Here is a 16,075-nt window from a genome sequence, read left to right on the forward strand (position 1 = left end):
GTACTTGATGGTCATCAGTTGCACACCATCACTTATCATTGTATAAGCTGGCAAGGAGAAAGTCTCCCTGAAAGCTCCTTCGATCCGCAGGTGTAGACACCCCATTATTGCATCTACCTAATTAGACAATTCGTCACCCGATTTTGGTGGATTCCTAATGATGAATATAAAAGAACTTGAAAGCTTGTGAGTACTGCTTGTTTCTTTCTGTTTCTAATATTTTCATTCCCTTTACTCGTCACGATTCAACATAGAAAGTCACGCACGTTTAGGATCGCTACATCTTACACCCGACTTAGCAAGCACGTACGCATAGGTTCGCTACACAATTCGATAACCTAGAGACCTCGCTACGCTAGAAAAATATGAATTTGAGACTTAGAAATAATCATATAGGGACTGAAAGAAATCTCACGCTAAAATCCCTAAAAGTCTGTAAAAATCACAAAAATGGCAAAAATATCCTTAATAAATTTTAGATCTTTGAAAAATCTCGAAAGTATCTCCATTGCACTCAGAATGTGATTTTAAATCTAACGGGACCCAAATCGATGAAAACAGATAAATTTATAAAAATTTGTAAAAAATCATCAAAATGACGAAAATACCCCTCATATACCTCGGACCTCCGAAAATTCTCGAAAGTACCTCCATTGCATTCAGAATGTGATTTCGAGTCTAACGAGACCCAAATCGATGAAAACAGTGAAGTTCGAGAAAAATCTGTAAAAATCGTCAAAAGATTAAAATACCCCTCAATATCCAACTCTACAATTTAGAGATCCCGATCCTTAGGACAATGTAAATCAAAATCCAATCTAAACTAAAAATAAAATTCAAATTAAAAATTAAATAATTCAAATTAAAAATCTAAATAATTAAAATTAAAATCAAACAATTAAAATTAAAATCGAATAATTAAACCCAATAAAAAAACTTTTCAAATTAAAGACAATAATAATAAAAAAATTAATTAATCAACCCGTTCAAAATTTAAATTAAAAATTAAATTCATCAAATTGAAAATCACCCAACCAATTAAAATGTAAAAATAAAATTAAAATCAAACGATCAACCAATCAAAAATTAAAATCAAATCAATCAACAACCAAATTTAATATCAAAATTCTAGTTAAATTCTAATTGAAATTCAAAATTTAAAATCAAATACAAATTCAAATGTAATTTAAAATATCAAATTAAATTTCAAATCAAAATGTCGACTAAAATAAAAAAAAAATTGAAATCAACCAATCGGAAGTAAAATCAATTCATTAACCAATCACAACTCAACAGTAGTAAATTACCGTAGTACGAGTAGTATGGGATTCCCCTCTCTCATTCTTTTAAATAAAAGAAAATTCAAAAATAAAAAATAAAAAAACCTACGTTTTTTTCTCTTCTTCTTCTCCAACACACGTCCTCTTCTTCTTCTTCTTCTTCTTCTCTAACACTTCTTCTCCAACCGTCCCATCTCCTTGATAACCACCCATGACCTCTCCCATCTCTCCCTTCTCCAACTGCTATTCACTCCCACGTTGGATAACAACCACGTCCTTCATCTCCCTCTCTCAAAATCTACATAAAGGCTTGTTGTCCGAAGCCAAAGTAGGAAGAGAAGAAAACGTTTTTAGCAATAATCATTAAAAAAAAAAAACCAACAGCATCAAAGGTCCCTCTTCTTTGTTCTTCAACCCACAGCCATTCCAACCTTCGTTTAGCAGCCCCTACAACAGCCCCAAAAGTCCACCTTATCATCTCCATTAGCAGCCCCCACTTACCTTGAAGTTTTAGCATCATTATCGCCTCCATTAGCAGCCCTGATCACCTTCAATTTCAACACCGTTATCACCATCTTCAACAGCTCAAACCATCGTCATTAATAGCCCCAATCACCTCCCTCATCCCTTTGATCTCTCCCACTTCATATCCTTCACTACATTGCTGCCTTAGCCGCACTCCCTCTCCTCTTGAACGCCCCAGACACAACAATTCAGCCACCCTCTCCTCATTAGTTTTCTACCATTAAAACAAACCACATGCTATTTTTTATGCCATTTAAACCAGCACATAGACTCACCATTTTAGCCCTTTATTAACCTCTCATTATCTCCTTTATTCTTTCATCAAATCGGCATCACAGCCATCCTCATCAACATCCCAGCCCTCTCTCACTCTCTGCTGCATTCCCCATTTGCTTCAACAGCCCTCCCAACCTCTCTATCAGTCTCTTCACTTCCTCTTTTCCATAAAAAAAAAGGCTTGCAACCATCATCTTCCCTACAAAAACAACAACTAATTGAGGAGGAGTAAGTGTTGATTAGGAATCTTTTGAATTAAAAAAAAAAAAAAAAACAGCAATGCTCCATCCATAACAGCCACACCAGCCCACCCCCCCCCCCCCCCTCTCTCTCTCTCTCTCTCTATTTTTGTTTCTTGTGTACCCGCAAGAGCAAGTACTCTCGAGTCTCCGAATTGGACTTGAAGGAAACCATTTGATATTGCTTCATGCTATAAGTAAGTTTTTTTAATGTCTTTTTTATATTTTGCTTTTTTTTTGTATAATGTTTCTATGTTTCTCTTATTTATTTATCTTCGCATATTCATCGAGTTAAAATATAAATATATATATATATATATATATATTTATATATTTAGATACGTTTCTATATTTTTTTTTCTTTCAAAATTTTTATTTTTTTGTTTATTTTCACATATCAATAGGATATGAGAATATGTATGTTGATAGATTAGGAGAATTATTTTTGCCTTTGTTTGTTTATTTTTATTTTTATTTTTATTTATTTATTTATTTATTTCATTCTCGATCGCATTTTTAATGAATTTGAATTAATTCACTGATTTTCGAGGTATGCGTGGTGCCATGACAATCTTTACAATTCTAAACTATTAATGGATCGATTCATCCATTTCTCGATTAATTGAATTAACTCGCTTATATCAAGTTGGTGGATCGGCTCATTGGGTGTTCATATTGTCAAGTTGATTCATCGATTTTTTTTAGCCAAGTTGCAAATATTGGAATTGATCAACTCATGAATTTTTTATGCATGATAAATTAAGAAATCGATTTTTTTCAAGAAAAATCAATGAGTCAACTCGCTGATTTCATGTGCATTGGAAACCGAAATTTCCTATGAAATTGAACAACGAGTTGGCCCACTGATTTTAGGACACGTGGCAACTCAAAATTTGTGAGTTAACCCACTGATTTTAGGACACATGGCAACTCAAAATTTGTGAGTTAACCCATTGATTTTAAGACACGTGGCAACTCAAAATTTGTGAGTTAACCCACTGATTTTAGGACACGTGGCAATTCAAAAATCGTATTTCTTTGATTAATAATTTATGAGTTAACCCACTGATTTTATTCACGTGGTAATTTAAAAATCGAATCTTTTTTATCAATAAATGTGTGAGTTAACTCACTAATTTCGATGCACGTGACAATTAAGAAAATTTTCTTCAATTAAAATTATCGAGTTGAATCACTGAGTTTGTGTACATTGAAATCTAAAGCTAAATTTTCCCATGAAATGGACGCATAAGTTGATTCACTGATTTTTTGTATGCATTGAATATTTCAAATTGAGATTTCCTATACAATTAGGCATGTGAGTTAACTCATTGATTTTAATACACGTGACATTTTAAAAATCAAGATTTAAAGTTTATGGATTCAAAAACTCAATAATTTAATGCACGTAACGGTTCAAAAATCGAATCTCTTTGATAAAATATCGTCAATGAGTCAATTCACTAATCTTATATACACGATATTGAAAATTGATTTCATATTGTTCAAAATATGATCGAATTGATCCATTAATTTTTGGTGTCATGCATGCCTCATTAAATCATGTAATTATTTTAACAGTAGGATTTGTTTAGTAAATCCAATGCAATTTGATGATGATTGGACCCTAGTTTGACTTTTAATCTTTGAATATTGACCATAGGATATTTTTGGATTGTAGTAGAGACTGATCATCTTGATCAGGCGGGTTCGGTGTCTAACATCTTCCGAAATCCGTAACCTGACCCCTTACCCATATCTCTGATCCACGGACCGACCCATATCCATTTGGAGTTAATTTTGGTTCCTAGACCTAAACTGGGTGGCGACTCCCTATTCTTTTAAAAACTCCCGAGATACGTAGATCGGACCCCTTAATCCGCTACTTAGCGGACGACCCGGGGTCGAAGCGATTTCAGTAGGGTGCGTTGATCCACTTTTGACCAAAAGGTTTGGGAGTCGCCACCTAGTTATTACGGTCTAGGAATCGAATATAGACTCGAAACAAATAAAAACGACTAATCTACTAAAGAAAAACTGAGACCGGGGATCACATTATGGGGTTGGAAGGTGTTAGGCACCAACTCCGCCCGGCCAATGCCGGTCTCTACTTATTCCAAATAAGACTACATTGCTAACAAAAAACCTAGATAGAAAAGAAAATAAAAGAAATTTTACCTTCGAACGCAACGATTCTATTCCCTCAGATCTGATAAAACTGCTACTTGTATCATACTCCTTACTTCGTTCTGTCTTCGGATCTGATTTCTAATCTCCGAGGCAAGGTATCTCTTTCTTAGATCTGAATTCTTCAAATTTTTTATAGATTTTGGGGTGTTTTTTAAGGGCTTCGGGGTATTTTTCAAGGGTTTCAGGATGTTGTTCAAGTTAAAATCGAAGTATGGGTGTTAGGTAAGGAGTTGGGACTTCAAAATTAGGGTTTATGGGAGGCTATGGAAGCTTTTTGACCTACTTCTCTTAAGGTTTATTATTTGATACGAAAATAGGGTGTGAGGATGTCACGCCCCGAAATCCCAACACGAATCCCTATGATTCATCGTTAGAATCTCGAGGTGTGAGGTAATCAATCACACAATCTGACAGAACATTCATAAATAATAATACTTATGAAAGAAAATATACGCAGCGGAATAAACATTTAACTAACATCTATACGAGAGTCTAGAGTAAACAGAAGAAATCGACAAACACTGATATAAGTCAAGATCTTTAATCTCATAATTCATCAGGTTACAAAAATTTCTAAACTACCATGTTTCTTATCTACAACCAAAAACCGCTAAGATCCTCTACTAGTCCTCAAAGACATGGCGGCGGCAAGACATCAATCTGATCCTCCTCAAAGAACGGTTCTTCAAAAGTTGAATAATCTGAAAGGGGAAGGATAGGGTGAGTAACAGGGGAATGTTACTCAGCAGGATGAACGCCGTTCTAACAACGAGTCATACATGCACGAGTAATCAGTTGAACAGTTAAATAATGTAAGTTTTTCATAATGTAACATACGATAAATGTCTAAGCATATTCAATAAACAGTTAAATAATTTCAACCTATCATTTCTATCATTTAAAGTAACATATGCATCTTTTAAATGAAAACATCTATCAATCATTACAAAATAAGAAAAAGATACATAATAAGAACACGGCGGTGTAATCGATAAGAGAGCAGAGGAACACGCCGATATAACCGCCTCGGCTATGGCAATACGATATTCCAAACTTAACCTCCGATGTGGAATCCCATCGTTATAATCTGATTTTGTGGCCGGTCTAGCATACCACGGTTGGATGACCATTTATCCGGCTCAGACTGGCCGTTGACCAAGAACCCAATACTGAGTTCAACTAACGGTGAGGTCGACCGTTTGACGACTACAGACTAATAGTGATCACTAACTAGCCCAGGAGACCCCTCGCGTCGAAGCCTATCAAGAGGCAATGCATGTGAACCCCGCCTATCTCTACACTATACAGAGACCGCCTTTACACACAACGTTCCCCAGAAAATAAGTAGGAGAAATTCCCGGATTTCATAAGCTGTAATATGCTCTAAGGTATCCCATACTACCGAAGAGCATATGACATCTAGTGTTATCCTAGATTGACTCGCCGCTTCCGGATACACAGCAACGCGTCACTCTTTATGGGTTTTCTACAAACCTTTACTGGTAAACAAAATAATTTATTTTGTATATAATATATCATTTCTTTTTAATCGAAAATACAAACAAAGTCTGGTAGTGCCTTCCAGTGACAGTTATCTGTCATTTCCATCCATCAACCATCTCATCCCTCTATCTATCTATCACGTTTTACGTGGCATGGCCACTACGTAGAACTGGAGGCACTGTCCCATCAATCAGTCGAGAACATACGTTCTCTCTATCCATCCATCAATTAAATCGATCAATCTATCATCTAATTTCCTACATATCTATTAAAGTAATTTTACTTTTAAAGTAATTCGAAATCCATAAAGCATCAACCAATTCCATTCGATGGTTTTGGTTGAGTCGAGAGACTCGAAAACAAAGATAAAACCATAAGACATAAAAGTTGAAAATCTATGAAAATTTAACTAAGTGTTGAAAAAATGATTTTTCAAAGTCGAACTTGAAAACAATTATTTATTTATTTATTAAAGAACTTAAAGTAATACTTAATTGTTTTTAATGAAATAAATGTAGGAAATGGGTATACATAGTATATGGAAGCAACACAAAACAAATTAGAACCAAACTCAACATTCGGATACTTTTCCGAATTGCTGATTTTTCGTTATTTTTCGTTGAAACTCAACCAAAATCGATTCAAATATTATACTAACTATAAAATGCTTATGTTACATCAAATGAACTAAAACCAATCATAAATAAGCATGCAAACATGATTTAAATTGTTCAAATATGTATAAACTTAATGAAATAATCGATTTATCAACAATCATATGGATTTTCTATGAAATTATCGCATAACTAGAAGGTAGAAGGGAAGGCAACCTACTTCAAGCTATTTTCAACGGTTGAATGGACTTTAAAATCGCCTCCGGCCAATCTCTAAAATTTTCTTCCGGCGAAAATCGGATTTCTTTGCGTCCACGCGTAACCCTCGGCGAGAGGAACAACTTTCCTTCTTGCGCCTAAGCTCGGATCGTTCTCGTTTAGTGTAGATCTGAGTTTCAAATATTGAAGGAAAAGGGTTGAGATTTGTTTGGAGAGAAGAATAAGAAAAATCTGATTTTTCTAATAGAATTTAGATATTTATATCACTTAAGTTGGGACATACTTGTCATTTTGGGAATTGTTTTTCCCGAATGCCGAATTGGACAAACTTATACTCTATTTCGGATGATTTTTCGACACGAATCTAATGGTATGATCGGTTTCCTTAAATTACGTCTCTAAGGTGTCGTTTACCTATTAGAAAAATATCTAATGCGAAACTCGAGGATTGGATAACTTTTAAATCAATGCACAGATCTAAAATTCTTTCCTCGAGATACATTTTAGGATTTCAGGTCATTACATCCTCCTCCCCTTAATAAGAATTTCGTCCTCGAAATTAAACATACCTCAATCGAAGAATAATTCTGGAAATTGAGCACGCATCTCCGTTTCTTTCTCCCAAGTCGCTTCCTCGACATTGTGATGTCTCCAAAGCACCTTAACCAACGGAATAGCTCGTGACCTCAACATTTTCTCTTTACGGTAAAGAATCTGCACTGGCCCCTCTTCATACGATATGTCTTCCTCTAGATTCAAGGACTGCCAGTCAATGACGTGGGATGGGTCCGGTTCATACTTTCTCAACATCGATATATGAAATACGTTATGAACCCTTTCTAACTGAGCAGGTAAAGCCAACTTGTATGCAACCGTGCCAACTCTGTCTATGATCTCAAACGGTCCTACATACCTCGGCTTTAGTTTACCCTTAATCCCAAACCTACTGATTCCTCTTCTAGGAGAAACCTTCAAGAATACAAAATCACCGATCACGAACTCTAATGGTCGTCGACGATGATCTGCATAACTTTTCTGCCTGCTCTGTGCTACCCGCAACCTTTCTCGAACTGTCTTAATCTTCTCAGTAGTCTCCAAGACGATGTCGGGGCCCAACAGAATACTATCTCCGACTTCTGCCCAACAATTTGGCGATCTGCATGGTCTGCCATATAACGCTTCAAACGGTGCCATGCCTATACTAGATTGGTAACTATTGTTATAGGCAAATTCAGCTATTGCCAAGTGATTCTTCCAGTTACCTCCAAAATCTAGTACACAAGCCCTCAACATGTCTTCCAATATCTGGATAACACGTTCTGACTGCCCATCAGTCTGTGGGTGGAATGCTGTACTCATCTTCAGCTTCGTACCAAATGCAACTTGAAAACTCTGCCAGAATTGAGATGTAAAGCGTGGATCCCTATCAGATACAATAGAAACTGGGACTCCATGTAACTTCACAATCTCTGATACATAAATCCTGCTCAGCTTATCCACAGTGTAAGTCATCTTGATAGGTAGAAAATGAGCAGACTTAGTAAGTCTATCTACCACCACCCATACAGCATCAATCCCATCACTGGCCTTCGGCAACCCACTAACAAAATCCATAGTTACGTGCTCCCATTTCCATTCCGGAATAGGAAGTGGTTGCAATAACCCTGCAGGTCTCCTATGCTCAGCCTTTACTTGCTGACATATCATACAACGACTCACATACTGGGCAATGTGCTTTTTCATTCCTGGCCACCAAAAATTTCTTTTCATGTCCTGATACATCTTGGTACTCCCTGGATGAATAGAAAAATGCGACTTATGGGCTTCATCCATTATGTCATTTCTCAATAAAACGTCACGAGGAACCCAAAGTCTACTCTTGAACCGTATACTACCATCATCATGAATTCTCCAACTCTGCTCACTAAGGTCCTCAGCTTTCTCCTGGTACCCTTCCAATTCCGCATCAATCTTCTGCGCTTCAATAACCCTTTCAACAATCTGGGGTTGTACTCTCATGTGAGCCACATAGGATTTCTGCTCATCTGTTTCTGAGGGAATGTTGAATGCATAATCGGTTGCAGTTTCTAGCATTTTCCATTCCTCAATCTTTATGTGAGCAAACACCCCATCTTTCTTACGACTCAACGCATCTGCTACTACATTAGCCTTACCAGGATGGTAATGCAATGTAAAGTCGTAGTCTTTCAGATATTCCATCCATCGCCTCTGCCTCATATTCAATTCCTTCTGCGAGAATAAATACTTGAGACTCTTGTGATCTGAATATACTTCGAAGGTCTCCCCATACAAATAGTGTCTCCAAACCTTGAGTGCGTGCACTATAGCCGCCAACTCTAAATCATGGGTCGGATAGTTCTTCTCGTGGATCTTCAACTGTCTCGATGCGTAAGCAATTACCTGACCAACCTGCATTAATACACACCCAAGTCCCGTATGAGAAGCATCAGCATAAATGATATATTTCTCTCCTGGCTTAGGGACTATCAAAACGGGTGCCGTGGTTAGTCGAGTCTTCAACTCCTGGAATGCTGTTTCGCAACTATCGGTCCATTCAAACTTGACCCCTTTCTGAGTTAACTTCGTTAATGACGAAGCTATCTTCGAGAAGCCTTCTACAAACCTACGGTAGTATCCCGCAAGTCCAAGAAAACTCCTGATCTCAGTAACTGTAGTAGGCCTCTGCCAGTTCATAACCGCTTCAATCTTCGACGGGTCCACCGATATCCCATTCTTGGAAACCACATGACCCAAGAACTTCACTTCATCTAACCAGAATTCGCACTTGGAGAATTTAGCATACAACTTCTCCTGGCGCAATCTGTGAAGTGTGACATTCAAATGATCCTCATGCTCAAATTCTGTCTTCGAATAGATCAAGATATCGTCAATGAAGACGATAATGAAGACATTCAAGAAATCCCAAAACACTCGCTGCATGAGATCCATAAACACCGCAGGTGCATTAGTCAAACCGAACGGCATTACTAGGTACTCAAAGTGCCCTAACCGAGTTCGGAATGCTGTCTTCGAAACATCCTCCTCTTTGATCCTCAACTGGTGGTATCCCGATCTTAGATCAATTTTTGAGAAGTACTTGGCACCTCTTAGTTGATCAAACAGATCATCAATCCTGGGGAGCGGATACTTGTTCTTTATCGTCACTTGGTTCAGTTTTCGATAGTCAATGCATAATCTCATTGACCCATCCTTCTTCTTTACGAACAAAACTGGAGCACCCCAAGGCGAGCTGCTCGGACGAATGAAACCCAAACCTGTCAACTCTTCCAATTGACTTTTTAGCTCCTTCATTTCTGCTGGGGCCATTCGATAAGGTGGAATCGATATGGGTCTAGTTCCTGGAATCAGTTCGATTGAGAAGTCAATCTTCCTGATTGGGGGTAACCCAGGTAACTCTGCAGGAAAGACATCGGAATAGTCGCATACTATTCGGATTGCTTCCACCTTTAGTGACTCTTCATTCACTCACTAACGGTAGTATTCATGCTATACAAACTATCCCAATCAGCCCCATTCCTAGATGGTTCTATCACTCGGATTACACGATTCCGAATTCCCTTAAACTTGAATTTGAACTCTGGCTGTCCCGGCACACCAAACTTAACTGTCTTGGCATAACAATCTATAACCGCATGGTATGCAGCTAACCAGTCCATGCCTAAGATGATGTCGAAATCTCGAAGTTCTAAGACTATCAAGTTCAGTTCAAATGAACTATCTCCTATCTTTAGAATGCACGAGTTACACACTCGATGTGGCATTGTTTTGTTTCCCAGGGGAGTCATTAACGAAAGTGTCCTATTGGTGTCTGTTGTAGAAAGTTCTAACTTTTCTACCATGCTAGAAGATACAAATGAATGTGTGGAACCTGAATCCATCAATACATGTGCTAAACAGTTATATAACATAATTATACCTTCCACCACATCCTCGGAAGCTGTAGCATCGGCCTGTGTCATAGCATAGACCCTAGCCTGAGTCATCGAATCACGGGTCTGCTGGGGGATTTTGGGGCACTGTCTCCTCAGATGTCCCAACTCTCCACACTCATAACATCTAACCGGCTCTCTACTAGCCTGACCCGTAGGTGCCCTCTGCGACGGTAGTGGAGGTCTAGCAGTCTGAACTTGAGGCCTCGAAGTCTGTCCCTGGCCTCTAGTCATCTGACTCTGCGAACGAGTAGCCTGACCCCTACCCTGCACTGGTGCTACTGTCCTCTGTGGAAACTGGCCTGTAGATACTGGGGGTCGGAAACTACTCTGACTCTGTGGTTGGCTGGTCCACTGCTGCCCTGAACTACTGGGCCTGTAAATCATCTGTCTCTTGGCTGGTGGGGGTACCGTCCTCATCCCAACACTCTGCTCGTGAATGACCTCATCTGCCCGCTCTAGCCTTTGGGCTCTTGTGACCACTTCGGAGTAGCTAGTAATCTCGAAAGCTGCCATCCTACTCCTGAAAGTGACTTTCAACCCTCTAACAAACTTCTCTGCTTTCATCTGGTTGGTGGAAATCAGCTCGGGAGCATAACGAGCCAATTGGGTAAAGCGGGACTCATACTGGTCCACGGACATGTTACCCTGTGTCAACCTATCAAACTCCATCCTCTTTCTGTCCCGGGAGCTAGCGGGAACATACTTTTCTAAGAACATTTTCTGAAAGATCGTCCAGTTGTTTTGAATCTCTGGTTGGTTGTCTTTCACCGAAGTCCACCAATGTGCTGCACCCCTCTGAAGCATAAAAGAGGCACACAAGACTTTTTGGGTATCTGAACACTCCATAGTGCACAAGTATTTGTCGGACTCTTCCAACCATTCTTCCGCCATTGCGGGGTCCGCAACTCCATCAAAGCTGGGTGGCCTCATACTCCTATACTCTCTCAAAAGAGCACCCGCAAGACCCTGATATGGTGGTCGCACCAACTGCACATGTCTCGGTACCTGTGCTGGTGGAGGTGGGGGTATACCCTGATCAGGTGTGGAGTCAGGGGTGTGCTCCGGAGCAACCTCAGGTATATGTGCACCTGACTGGTTCTGGCCCCCTATCATCCCAGTCAACTGTCTCATCAAGACTGCCTGATCTTCTATCATTTTCATCTGCCTTTCTTGTATTCTTTCCTGGTTCTGAGACATCGCAGTTATGGCTTGCATCATCAATTCCATCTCTGTTGGTTGTCTAGCCTCAGATGTCCCTGCATCTGTGGGTTGGGACCTCTTGCCTGGCCTACCTCTGCCTGCCATCTAATCAAATCTGCAATTGAACAATCTTTATAATTTCTCCAAATCCAAAAGACATTTCATCAAACTTTAGGCAGAGTACTAATTACACATCAAACATTTATGCATTCAAACATATTCCATTTAATACTACTTAGTCCATTAATTCATCAAATAACTATTGTCTCATACTTCATATCCTTAAGGAATTTCCTATTATTCCTAATCTTATCTCCAATCTAGACTCTAACAGACTTCTAGACACAGAAGAGCTCTCGTCCCATCCGGAACTAATATTGAGCTCTGATACCACGCTGTCACGCCCCGAAATCCCAACACGAATCCCTATGATTCATCGGTTAGAATCTCGAGGTGTGAGGTAATCAATCACACAATCTGACAGAACATTCATAAATAATAATACTTATGAAAGAAAATATACGCAGCGGAATAAACATTTAACTAACATCTATACGAGAGTCTAGAGTAAACAGAAGAAATCGACAAACACTGATATAAGTCAAGATCTTTAATCTCATAATTCATCAGGTTACAAAAATTTCTAAACTACCATGTTTCTTATCTACAACCAAAAACCGCTAAGATCCTCTACTAGTCCTCAAAGACATGGCGGCGGCAAGACATCAATCTGATCCTCCTCAAAGAACGGTTCTTCAAAAGTTGAATAATCTGAAAGGGGAAGGATAGGGTGAGTAACAGGGGAATGTTACTCAGCAGGATGAACGCCGTTCTAACAACGAGTCATACATGCACGAGTAATCAGTTGAACAGTTAAATAATGTAAGTTTTTCATAATGTAACATACGATAAATGTCTAAGCATATTCAATAAACAGTTAAATAATTTCAACCTATCATTTCTATCATTTAAAGTAACATATGCATCTTTTAAATGAAAACATCTATCAATCATTACAAAATAAGAAAAAGATACATAATAAGAACACGGCGGTGTAATCGATAAGAGAGCAGAGGAACACGCCGATATAACCGCCTCGGCTATGGCAATACGATATTCCAAACTTAACCTCCGATGTGGAATCCCATCGTTATAATCTGATTTTGTGGCCGGTCTAGCATACCACGGTTGGATGACCATTTATCCGGCTCAGACTGGCCGTTGACCAAGAACCCAATACTGAGTTCAACTAACGGTGAGGTCGACCGTTTGACGACTACAGACTAATAGTGATCACTAACTAGCCCAGGAGACCCCTCGCGTCGAAGCCTATCAAGAGGCAATGCATGTGAACCCCGCCTATCTCTACACTATACAGAGACCGCCTTTACACACAACGTTCCCCAGAAAATAAGTAGGAGAAATTCCCGGATTTCATAAGCTGTAATATGCTCTAAGGTATCCCATACTACCGAAGAGCATATGACATCTAGTGTTATCCTAGATTGACTCGCCGCTTCCGGATACACAGCAACGCGTCACTCTTTATGGGTTTTCTACAAACCTTTACTGGTAAACAAAATAATTTATTTTGTATATAATATATCATTTCTTTTTAATCGAAAATACAAACAAAGTCTGGTAGTGCCCTCCAGTGACAGTTATCTGTCATTTCCATCCATCAACCATCTCATCCCTCTATCTATCTATCACGTTTTACGTGGCATGGCCACTACGTAGAACTGGAGGTACTGTCCCATCAATCAGTCGAGAACATACGTTCTCTCTATCCATCCATCAATTAAATCGATCAATCTATCATCTAATTTCCTACATATCTATTAAAGTAATTTTACCTTTAAAGTAATTCGAAATCCATAAAGCATCAACCAATTCCATTCGATGGTTTTGGTTGAGTCGAGGGACTCGAAAACAAAGATAAAACCATAAGACATAAAAGCTGAAAATCTATGAAAATTTAACTAAGTGTTGAAAAAATGATTTTTCAAAGTCGAACTTGAAAACAATTTATTTATTTATTTATTAAAGAACTTAAAGTAATACTTAATTGTTTTTAATGAAATAAATGTAGGAAATGGGTATACATACTATATGGAAGCAACACAAAACAAATTAGAACCAAACTCAACATTCGGATACTTTTCCGAATTGCTGATTTTTCGTTATTTTTCGTTGAAACTCAACCAAAATCGATTCAAATATTATACTAACTATAAAATGCTTATTTACATCAAATGAACTAAAACCAATCATAAATAAGCATGCAAACATGATTTAAATTGTTCAAATATGTATAAACTTAATGAAATAATCGATTTATCAACAATCATATGGATTTTCTATGAAATTATCGCATAACTAGAAGGTAGAAGGGAAGGCAACCTACTTCAAGCTATTTTCAACGGTTGAATGGACTTTAAAATCGCCTCCGGCCAATCTCTAAAATTTTCTTCCGGCGAAAATCGGATTTCTTTGCGTCCACGCGTAACCCTCGACGAGAGGAACAACTTTCCTTCTTGCGCCTAAGCTCGGATCGTTCTCGTTTAATGTAGATCTGAGTTTCAAATATTGAAGGAAAAGAGTTGAGATTTGTTTGGAGAGAAGAATAAGAAAAATCTGATTTTTCTAATAGAATTTAGATATTTATATCACTTAAGTTGGGACATACTTGTCATTTTGGGAATTGTTTTTCCCGAATGCCGAATTGGACAAACTTATACTCTATTTCGGATGATTTTTCGACACGAATCTAATGGTATGATCGGTTTCCTTAAATTACGTCTCTAAGGTGTCGTTTACCTATTAGAAAAATATCTAATGCGAAACTCGAGGATTGGATAACTTTTAAATCAATGCACAGATCTAAAATTCTTTCCTCGAGATACATTTTAGGATTTCAGGTCATTACAGAGGAACTCTATTTATAGATTTTTTTAAAGGTTGATTTGGATGGAATTAGTATTTAATTAGAATTCTTTTAGTTTGAGTTGTATTTCAGTTAGAATTATTTTAGGTAGAGTTGTATTTTAATTAGAATTATTTTAGGTAGAGTTATATTTTAGTTAGAATTCTATTAAGTAGAGTTATTATTTAATTAGAACTATATTAGGATTTTGACTTTTGGTCTTATTTGACTGACTTTAAGATTTTGACTTTAGTCTTAATTGATTGACTTTAATACCTTGACTTTAGTCTTGCTTAATTGACTTTAATTTTGACTTTAGTCTTGCTTGATTGACTTTAATACCTTGACTTTAGTCTTGCTTAATTGACTTTAATTTTTTGGAGAACCCCCCTCTATTATTCTTTAATTCTTTGGACCCTCAAATGGAGGGGTCCTTAAAGAAATATCTTGCGAACCCTCAACAATTTTGCCTAAGAGCCTGATTGATCGATTTTTTTTTAGTTCAAAATTTTAAATTAATTTCATTAATGTTTTACTTTAATTATTTAATATTTTATTTATTAATTTCAAAAAATTTAATTATAAAAATTGTGAAATTATCGTTTTGTCCCCAAAGAGGACTTTTCGCATTTTAAGTCGGTTTTCGATGTTTTAGGATGTTTTAGAAATAATTTTTCATAAGGAATTCAATGAGAATGTTGGCTTTTATCATTTATAAAAAAAAATTGTGTGAAATGGTTGTAAACTTTATGAGGGGCATTTTCGTAATTTTGTCAAATTCTATGAAAATTGACGAAATGATTTATTTAGTTTCGATTTGTTATTTTATGTGTTCGAAAGGATTTTCCTAAGCGTAATATAAGCTCTAGGGATATTTTGATGTTGGGGCTATTTTGGTAATTTGGTCATTTTTAGTGATTTTTATCGTGAAGCTTCTTTTTGGTCTGCAAGATGATGGTTTCTATGTTTTTGGGATCATATTTTCCTAGCGTAGCATGATTTCTATAGTTTTATTAATTTGAGATACCTCATTCGGATTTCTGAAACATATCTGGTAACAAAATAAAGCGTTGGAATAAACATCCATCATTGGGAATTGTTGCGATCAGGTTGACGAGTTGATTAATCA

General features: G+C 37.5%; 1 protein-coding gene across 1 annotated transcript; it reads right to left on the bottom strand.

Moving 5' to 3' along the window:
* Positions 1-10,345: 10,345 nt before the first annotated feature.
* Positions 10,346-14,954, bottom strand: LOC147394231 (uncharacterized). The gene is made up of 2 exons (XM_086453709.1): positions 14,428-14,954; positions 10,346-12,135 (listed from the first exon to the last, which is right to left on the bottom strand). The coding sequence occupies exon 2, from the start codon at positions 12,123-12,125 to the stop codon at positions 10,350-10,352; it is 1,776 nt and encodes a 591-aa protein (XP_086309835.1). The 5' UTR covers positions 12,126-12,135; positions 14,428-14,954; the 3' UTR covers positions 10,346-10,349.
* Between the last annotated feature and the right edge of the window lie 1,121 nt (positions 14,955-16,075).

The sequence above is a fragment of the Akebia trifoliata genome, chromosome 9, assembly GCF_017979445.1.
Source record: "Akebia trifoliata isolate Shusen 1 chromosome 9, ASM1797944v1, whole genome shotgun sequence".
In the NCBI taxonomy this organism is placed as follows: Eukaryota; Viridiplantae; Streptophyta; class Magnoliopsida; order Ranunculales; family Lardizabalaceae; genus Akebia; species Akebia trifoliata.